This window comes from Juglans regia, chromosome 5 (assembly GCF_001411555.2).
Source record: "Juglans regia cultivar Chandler chromosome 5, Walnut 2.0, whole genome shotgun sequence".
Lineage (NCBI taxonomy): Eukaryota > Viridiplantae > Streptophyta > Magnoliopsida > Fagales > Juglandaceae > Juglans > Juglans regia.
This window is the reverse complement of record NC_049905.1, coordinates 1,025,297-1,036,244: the sequence shown is the minus strand read 5'-3', so window position 1 is coordinate 1,036,244 and position 10,948 is coordinate 1,025,297. Positions and strand designations below refer to the sequence as shown.

At 32.5% G+C, this 10,948-nt stretch overlaps 1 protein-coding gene across 1 annotated transcript; it reads left to right on the top strand.

Moving 5' to 3' along the window:
* The first annotated feature begins 6,329 nt into the window (after positions 1-6,329).
* On the top strand, positions 6,330-10,169 carry LOC108987710 (protein NRT1/ PTR FAMILY 5.4-like). The gene is made up of 5 exons (XM_018960690.1): positions 6,330-6,486; positions 6,591-6,808; positions 6,925-7,176; positions 7,657-7,943; positions 9,224-10,169. Exons 1-5 carry the CDS (start codon positions 6,360-6,362, stop codon positions 10,101-10,103), a joined length of 1,764 nt encoding a protein of 587 aa, XP_018816235.1. The 5' UTR covers positions 6,330-6,359; the 3' UTR covers positions 10,104-10,169.
* The last annotated feature ends 779 nt before the right edge of the window (positions 10,170-10,948 follow it).

Sequence of the window (10,948 nt, the reverse complement as noted above, 5' to 3'; positions counted from 1 at the left end):
AATTATCTCACTACTATTCACAAACTATCTTACTATTATTCATAAAATTCTCATCTCATCTCACTCTCTAAACCAGTCCTAAACTAGTTTCAAGAAATTCAACAACATAATTCATATATTTTTGCCGGTGTTTGGGCATGAAAAACTTGAGCCGAAAGAATATTTTTGATGTAATGTCTATATATGTGACTCCCAGAGCTAGCCACCTTTTTGTTAATGAGTTATTCTATTCTCAACCACCATGAAAATGTTTATTTATTTATTTTTTTATGTGAATTTCATATTTCTTTTTCTATTTTTTTAAAAAAGAGTGTGTGTGGAGGCTAAGAAATGCTTCGAGCAGTTTGAAAATTAATGTGGCGATCATTGATCCAATATATAATTCCCGAATTGGGGTGAGGTCTTTTTTGTTACATTGGAGGGGACAGTTTTGGATGGGATTTGAATGTTTATAAGCAAGTGGTTCATAATAGTCATAATTTGAATTGTGAAAATAGAAAGAAATAATTCATGTTACCCTAGACTTGACATCACTAGTCACTGTGGTCAGTAGTACTACTACACATGATGATATAATATATAATATCCTTCTCCAGCATTCCAATTATATATATATATATATATATATATATATAGGTTTCAATGAATGCACGTCAATATTGAGATCATTGATAGTCATGATCATTAATTTTATCAGTTTCATGTAATTTATGCTTTTAATTTTAGGGAGTAAATATAATTTATAGTTTATCAGCTTCGTATAAGTAAGATATAGGGTACTGAAGCTGGTCGAAGTCTGCAGTCCCTAAATGCAATGATCTCGACACGTATAACGTACGTAGCAGATCTTAAGTATGCTAAAGATAGTACGTACTTGGCCGTTTTGATCATCCTAGCAAGCTAGCATATATATATATATATATATATATATATATATATATATATATATTATCTTTGTCTGTGACTTTTTAGATGCGATATAATTAAGAAAAAAAGGTAGGCTGCTTGCTGCATGCCGCTCTTAGCTAGGTGCAGGATGCGGCCTGCATGGAATGATCGATCTAGGTCGTGTTGATTGCATGATGAGTAGATCAACATGCAGCAAAAACTTGCGATCGAGGGTGCAAGCTGAAAGCCATGATATCAGCTAATAACCTCCATATGTTATATCCATATATAGTACTGTAGTCGGTTCAAAACACACTATTGCCGGCACGGGCGCATGATGCACCTGATCAGTGGGCTGCAGCTTTCACAGCATGCAGCCTCCTAGACAACTGATCTGGACAGTGATGAACAGATTCAAGGTACGTATATCTAATGTTAATATGTTTATTTCGATCAAACTGTCGATTCTTTTCATCTAAGAGAGATATTTTATTACAAGTGATCATAAGTATCTTTTACTTCAGGCTATATATATATATATAGAGAGAGAGAGAGAGAGAGAGAGAGAGAGAGAGTAGAAACTCCTAATCTTATTTCCCCCTCGACATGTTATAATTTCGCAGTAATCCAGTACATCTTCGACACAGTCCATGAGCAGCTAGCTTGTTAATAATTTGAACATGATCAATTTGGATGCCAGTTTTATCAAGGAGCTAGCTTCTGGCAGACAGGAAGGGGAATGCATAGATCATCATCATCATCATCATCATCTATAATGGGAAGGTAATTTGTTTGTAACCCCACAATGTGGATGCAGATGGACCCTTTTGAATGTTGCTTTGATTGATTGATATATTTAAGTGCTTTGAGGACTTATAATGGAGCAGAAAATGTAATAAAGAGCTTGTACATGTGCGCGCAGTGCATTAATTCTGGTCATCATGTGCATGTGATATATATAAGCAGTCGAAACTAAGAAACAGTGTACCTTTTGCTTGGGGGGTGAGGGGAAGATGGATAAAACTTTTAAGTACTATAACTAAGAACGTCAGTACTCATCTAACCTCAGAATCATATTTGTTCTGCCTATTTTCTAATTATAATGTTTTTTCTTTTCATTTCAGGTATTTAATTAGTATTATACATCAAACTCTTATCTCACTTTTCATCTTGTTATATAAGATACATGTGTCATATTTATTATCATTAAATGATCATTTATTAGATAATTTTTTATTATCTAATAGTGATAATAAATATATCACATCTTATATAATTGAATGAAAGTAGAATGAGAGTACTGTAATGTGTATGATATTACTCGTATATATATATATATATAATATACATCAAATTAATGCAATCATGAAAAGCTTTAATTCTGGACGAAGTAGTACTTTCGAAATTCCAAATATATTTGATTATGTTATTTTTATATATTAATGGGAGGTATGGTTGGGAATATATATAAATTATTGTGTCACGCTGATGTCTGCTAAAACCATTTTATATAATTAGCTAGATATATAATAATTTATTTATTCATGTAGGGTCCAGCATTACTTTTGACCTAGTTCATGAGTTTTATAATTAACCAATTAGAGTACAAAGAGTTTGAGTACCCTTTTTAGTGTGGCCGTGTGGGCCGTCTTGACCTCATAATTTCAAAGATATATATATTTATATATATATATATATATATATATTTTAGTAGTGCTACGTGTACTTATATTTTTATTTATAAGATTTATTTTGTTAATTTTTTTTAAAATTTAAATTTTAAATTTCATGATTTTAACATATCAATAACTAACACGTAGATAAAAAAAAATTTTATAAGTTTTTCTTAAGTACATTTAACATTTTCTATATATTTTAAAGGGGTACAAAAATCATTGAAACATAGAACATTAAAAAATATTCTTAAGAACTATAACATGATACATCAGTACTTAACAATTAGATGCTTTTTTAAAAAAATAAAAAAATAAACTAATTAATTAATCAATTTGCTCATTTTATGACACCAAGATCATACCATGCAAATACGATTTTTGAAGTTCCTAACTTCCTATATATATATATATATATATATATATATATATATGTCCTGCATTGTTTAAGTACAAATATATTAATTAGTTGATGATGAGTATATACATAAAAATAAATGTCTTAGTAACAAGATTCTATAAAAGTAAACTCAAAAGCTGTATTGACTTGATGTAGTATACGTTAGATTATAAAATTACATACTCTTATTATAAAGTAGATCTACTATATTATATGAAACTATGTTAATTTGTGAGTTTATTTTTGTGAGATCTTTTTCTAGTTATTGCACTTGATCTCATATATAAATAAATATTGTGCACCCTAATCTCTTTTTGCAAGCCAATTTTCAAGGATGAATAATTCTACCTAAATATTTGTATTCATAGTTTTAATGAACTCCATCTTTTACATGAGATCTTCAATTACATATAGAAATATAATTTTGACGTACGTATTTTATTCGATTTATTAAAGTAGCTAGTAATGAGAGGAATCTATAAGAGTAATTCTATGCATCAGCCTACACTCTCCACACGCCATGCATTTAATTTTTTTTTTAACTCAATACACTAAGTGTGTTGAGTGTGTGATAAATAGTAGGCTGATGCAAATATTTTTCCTTAGTCACACTCATTATATATTTAGTGCGGCTTCCTCTCTTACGCAAAAGCTAATTGGGGAATGTTTTGTAGTGGAATTGAATATTTGTGTGTTTGATTTTTTGGGGTTGAGTGGACGGATCGATCTTCTTTTATGTTTGCGGCAATATCCCTTAAGGCTTCGTTTGGATCCTTGAATGAGTTCAGTTCATCTCAATTAAGTTCTACTTTAGATCTATCCTAACATCTAAATACATAACTCCTAAATCACTCATCTCAGTTAGGTTCTGCTTTACACATGATCAGACCCATAACTTTTTTTAACTTAACACATTTTTTTATATGTGGGACCTACAATCTTTTTTAATTTTTCATAAATATATTTAAATTTATTTTAACATCCAAACACATCTTAGTTGGGTCCTATAAAATTCACTACACAATCTCAACTCATTATTATTCATAAAGAACTCATGCAATTTATCTCAATTTAACTGAACATGATCCAAACCGATATCCCTTAAATCGTGTTAATTCCAACTACTCTAAAAGTCAAACATTAAGACATTATATATTAAAGGAACGTCGTCGGTAAAACTTAAAAAGCACAAAAAAGAAGAAGCATGTTTTAGTGGGATTTGCAATGCTCAATTATAATGAAGTAGATGGCAGGTAGTCTTCAAATTAATTGATTAATTATTAGTTTTTTTTTTGGCTGTCGGCAGATCCACAAATTAATTAGGTTTAAAAATCTAATCTTATAAGTTTCAAACTAAATTAAATCCCTAATTAATAAGTTTAATTAATACATGCATGGCAACAATGAACATTGCATGTCTCATGTATTTTTAGATCCAAAAAGTAATTACAACTAATTTATGGAACGTTTTTAGGCCTTTTTATCATGTGTATGATCATGCAACTTGCAAGAAACGTTCTTACTTTAATTTATATGTTTCCTCAAATGTCTTGACGCCGGCCTAATGATAAATTATACTAGTACTGCAGCATGCATGAATTAATGGATCATGGATGTCTTAGGTTCAAATATAAAAATATATATATATTACGCTTTGCATTGAAAAAACGAGACATTCAAGAAATTAAAGAAATAGTTATTCTATTATTAATTAAGTTGGTGTCATGTAAAGCATACCATACACATCATTTAAATGATAATATTTGATTTGTAAAATTTAGATTTTAAAATTTATCTTCCAAATAAAAATATTATACCATCATGTAAGCACTTTACTAAATGTAGTATTGCTTAATTAATTTACCAAACGAGAATTAGTTTGGAGGACAGAAACAAACTCTTTAACTTTTTTTTTTAAAAAAAAAAAAAAAACTTTGTAGTTGATATTATGATCATCATGTATGATCTCCAATATAATATTTTAATAATTGATGATATGTATAATGAATTAATCACTATTTCATTTTTTGGACAAAATTGTCTCATGAAACACATCACTTTAATTTAGGGCTCGTTTAGTTGTTAGATTGCATTTAGCTCAGTTGAGTTCGGTTCAGATTTAAATCTCTTCTAGCATCCAAACACCCAACTCTCAAATCACTAAACTTATCTCAACTCAAAATCTCTTTATACGTGGGACCCACAATATTCAACTCAACACCTATTTACATGTGAGACCCACAACCTTTTTTAACTTCTTATAAATACATTTAAACTCATCTTAACATCCAAACATATCTAAATTCATTTTAGGTAAGCCCTACAGAATTTACTCCACCATCTCAACTCATTATTATTCATAGAGAACTCAACTCGGCTCAACATCCAAACGCAGCCTTAATATAAACATCTTTGAAATGAAAGTAATTTTAAAAATAATTATGATAGCGTTTGGATGTGTTAATCTGAGTTGAGTTGGATAATAAAATATTGTTAGAATATTATTTTTTAATATTATTATTATTTTGAGATTTGAAGAAGTTGAATTGTTTATTATATTCATAAATAAATAAAAGAACTCCACACATTTTATTCGAAACATTTTCAATGGACTCCATTTTTAAGCCATAATAATAAATATAATTATTTTTTTGCATCATTCTCACAATATTTGCAAAAGAAAGTAAGGATTCATATCTAATTTTCTTTTCACAATATTTCAACAAAAAATTAAGGATCCATTAATAATCCAAGTGATCTAAAAGCTTTGCTTTTTTGGATTTACAACTTTTAATGCACGTACGTGTGTTTTGATAAATATGAAAAATATAAATGCTGGACCCATATAGAAATTTTAAAAATAATCTTATAAATTTACGTTACTTTTTTCTTTTTTGGCAGTATAAATTGACGTTACTAATTAGTATATATATTCGATTATAAAAACATTTTTTTCTTGTAAAGCAAACGTAACGCATTCTTTAAGCTCAGTGAACGAACAGAGTGAGAGGGCCAGAAAGTTTCATCCCTATATATATATATATATATAAGTTTTTCTATATACAGTCGGTAGATACAACTGACATGCAGTCATCCATGTCACATTAAGTTTAAAATAAATTATTTATTTTTTCTTTAAACACACATATTCTCTCTCATCAAACCTCTCATCAATGCTCTCTCTCATCAATTTGGTCTCTCCTTGTCTCTTTTATTAACTCGGTCTCTCTCATTAAATATCTCGATGTCAATCCCATTTGCACGCGGTTTGCACTAGGGGCTTCAACAAGCGTTTATATATATATATATATATATATATATATATATATATATATATACATGTGTGCCCATTACCCAAAGGTCTCGAATGCGAAATTTCTTGCGTCAGTTTTCCATACATGGATAGCTCTGTAGCACTGGAGTTGATTGGAAATGGTGCCAAAGAGGCAAATATCAAAGTCTCCACACAGCGAAGATCAGCCTCCAGGGGTGGCGGTGGCTGGAATGCTGCCATTTTCATCATCTGTAACCGGCCTTGATCTCTTTGATTATCTTCTTCTTCTTTCTTCTTCTCATGATCATTTCCTTAAAGATTGATCTCCTTTTCTGTCTTATTTGTCTGTTTGCAGTCGTCGAGGTAGCTGAGCGATTTGCTTTCTACGGCATCTCCGGCAACCTCATCACCTACCTCACGAAAGAACTCCATCAGCCCACAGCCACCGCAGTTAAGAATGTCAACACCTGGGTTGGCGTCTCAACACTCTTCCCGGTGCTCGGAGCCTTCATCGCGGACTCCTTTATGGGTCGCTTCAAGACCATCCTAATCTCCTCCGTCACTTTTCTCTTGGTAATTTTTAACTTCATCATCACCAATATCTTCCCACCACCCACTTCATTTTAAAAGTACCGCATGCAACTTGCTAGGATCCTGTAAATGTTCATGGCTTTTTATGCGCGCCGCAGGGGACGGTTCTATTGACTTTATCGGTCTCGGTGATCCCTTTGCATTGTCGTGAAGCATTGTTTTTTACAGCCCTTTACATACTCTCCGTCGGCGAAGGCGGGCACAAGCCATGCGTGCAAACCTTTGCTGCCGACCAGTTTTACGAGGACTCGCCGGAGAAGAGAAAGGAAAAGAGCTCGTTTTTCAACTGGTGGTATTTGGGGATAGTCGCTGCCGCCACTGCCGCCACACTGCTGCTAATCTATCTGCAGGTAATGGGTAACGTAAAAATTAATCAAATTCTCCGATGGATCATGAGAAGTTTCATCTTTTGTTTTGACAATATCTTAATTGATTTCCTTCAACTACTTAGAACAGATTATACTTCAAATATATATATCATAAACTAATTAACCTGTGCCGACGAATAAGCAACCGGCAATGAAAAGAGAAGATCCATTTCGCCAAGACAGCAGACATGATAAAGTAATTCTTTTTTGAGTGTAAAACTTAACTGATGTGACATAACTTCCAAAAATATCAATTTCAAAATAATTGATGGGTGTAGTTGTACTGTGTAAATGATTAATGAACATTACTTTATCATGTTAAAGCGTATTGCATCAGCTTCTACTACAATATTCTATAGTTGATCTTATTTTCAGAAAAGGCAGAAGAAGTAAATCATTTCAAGACTGAATTAACCCAAAATGTCAAGATCTTCATTATAATGTTGTACATGATGTGTACAGGACAATATTGGGTGGACTTTAGGGTTTGGAGTGTTGGTAGCTGTTTTGGGAGTGGCACTGGTAATATTCATGCTGGGAATCAACAGGTACCGGAAGGAGCTGGGTCCCGTGGGGAGCCCATTCACCAGGGTGGTGCAAGTGTTTGTGGCGGCTACTCGAAAGTGGCGCTTGAAAAGGACGTCATGTGATGGTTGGGATCATGTGTTCTACAACCAAACATGTGGGACTCACTTGGATGGTGATCAGCAATATAACACGCGAATTATCGCTCGGACTAATCAATTTAGGTACTAATGAGTCAATACCTTTCGTAGTATTAGTGGAGTAGTACTTAAATGTCGAAAGCAAATCAAATTTTATCATATAAATTTTGCGGAGTTATATTACATACAGTCATTTTTACGTATTTTTTACGCACTCTACTGATGTGATTGTCTAAAATAATTATTTTATATTAAAAAAAGTGATATAACTAATCACATTAGTAAAGTGTATAAAAAATACGTAAAAGTAATTGCATATAAAATTCTTAAATATTGCAAAGGACATAACATGAGTAACCTCTACATAAGTTAGTTTACGAGTAAAAGGACTCAATAAATTATGTAGACTTGTTTCTTTATTTTGCACTAAATGAGTTCATGTATATATGGTTGATCATAGGCTTGGGTTGACTAGACCCGGCCGATCGAGCCTGACCCAAGTTGATACATGTAAAGTCATGATTTTTCTCTTTTTCAATTGGGTAAGACGTTTATCACAAGACAAGCTAGGCAGATCATTAAAGAAAGAAGAAACATGAGTTAGAGAGAGAAAATTTAAGGCATAAAGCTTGTTGATAATTAGTCATTCCGTTTTGATGTATAAGATCTCTTTAGGAGGATCCTTGACTTGAAGAGATCTTTGAAAGTTTTTGCGAGTACAGAGATAGAGACAGATGGAATGATGTGAAAAAAGCAGTGTCGGGATATTGATCTAGCTAGCTAATAACAACATATATATGTAGATTAGCACACAATAATTCAAGTGCAATTGTAAGTATCTCATGACTTCGATCTTTTTCATGTACAATAATTCAAGTGTCATCTCATGTACTACGGTCTCTAAGCTAGCTAGCTAGCTATTCTTTTTTTTTTCCAAGTGATTCCTATTATTGTTTTCAAGTGATTCCTAATTACTTGTCCCAGTTGCTTTACTGCTTAAGCTTAAAATAAGAGGAAGATAGGCGTGAACTCTATAAATTATATATATTGAAGAATCTCTTCACGTATAATGTGTTATTTTTTTTAATTTAAATCCTAAAATTTCGATTATGATTTTAGATCAGATTAAAATTGATCTATACAAATAACAATCACTCATGATCAGTAATAATTTGTGATAATATCTATATTATTTTTGTTGTACGTTGTTATATATTTTAATATCTATCCTTCTAAATTTCTCAAGAGTAAACACTACATAATATTTATCTGATCTCTACCACTTAAGCATTATTTTTCTGATCATTTTTTTAATTTTCCAAAAGTTTATGATGATTTATACGATCACCATTTGAAAATTGCAGGTTTTTGGACAAGGCAACAATCATAGACAACATCGATGCATCCAGCAAAACCCTAAATCCTTGGAGGCTATGCTCCGTAGACCAAGTTGAAGATGTAAAGCTCGTGCTCCGCCTCATCCCCATATGGTTCAGCTGCATATTTTTCCACGTAGTCCAAACCCAAACCCACACCTACTTCACCAAGCAAGGCAGTACGATGATCAGGTCGATCGGAATATCCCACTTTCAGATTCCTCCGGCATCACTTCAGGGCCTCACCGGCATCACAATCCTAATCGTCGTTCCGATCTATGAGCGAGTTTTCGTCCCAATCGCCAGAAAATTTACGGGACACCCATCGGGCATTACTGTGCTACAAAGGATAGGAGTTGGCCTATTTCTATCCATTCTCAACATGGTCGTGGCTGCTCTAGTGGAAGCCGAAAGGGTCAGCACTGCCAAAGAAAATAACCTTTTGGATAACCCGAAAGCAACAGTACCAATGGCGATCTGGTGGTTGCTCCCACAGTACACCATCTGTGGTTTTTCCGATGCATTCACCGTCGTCGGACTCCAAGAACTGTTCTACGATGAAATGCCGGAGGCAATGAGAAGCATGGGAGCAGCAGCTTACATTAGTTTGATTGGAGTTGGAAGCTTTATTACCAATGTTATCATATCTGTTGTGCAGGCAATCAGCTCAAGGTATGGCGAAAAATGGCTTGGCGACAATCTGAATCGAGCATACCTTGATTATTTCTACTGGGTGTTGGCAGGGTTGAGCGCTTTGAGTCTGTGTGTTTTTTTATGGAATGCCATGCGCCTTGTCTATAAAGATGTTGAGGGGGGTAAAAATAAGGTACCAATGGGCCACAAGTTGAGACCGGAGGGCCATGTTTGATGTGTTTGACATATGGTACGTAGTGTTAATTTACATATAAAAGCAAGCCATATTGCAGATCGAGTAGGATAAAGTGTTTGATATATAGCAATAATCCATGGTTGTTTTGATATGATGGTAGATTTTTATATATGTGTATATATATATATATATATATATATATATATATATATGTTTGTGTTTGAATGCATATAGCCCTAAAAAACACCAAAGAAAACTTGGAGAAATTAACTATTAATTAATTGACATTGCTGGTGTATATATATAATATTTATAAGTACAAACGCCCCTCAATTACCTTAAACACTAATTTTGATAGGAATTATACCACACACACACACACACACACATATATATATATATATATTGAAAAGGAGATATCACATAATTTGTCTCATGATCAATAATAGTGCAATCCGCTGCTTTTATTTGCATATTTTCTACATCGGGCAGCTTACCAAATTGGCCCAGTACTAGTTCTACATTCAATAGATGAAACAATTGGAAAATACTTATTAAAAACAAAAAAAGATGAAACAATTGGAATAATGGCACCTGTGAAGAGTATTAATGTATATATAATATGTATAATGGGTATCCAGTTAGACATGCAATATTCGAGTGATGCAATGTTAGGTATAAGCTCTAAAGAGATCAATTTCGTGTAGACTTTTTTTTTTATAAAAAAGTGGATTCCACTTAAAAAAGATAGGTTTTTTTCTTTTACACTTTTTATGGCGTGATCCATTTTTTTCAACAATAAGACTATGCGAGATTTGTCTATTTAAAATTTGTACATATTATTACTCAATATTATCATGCACTTGATCGGAAGTACTTCTATC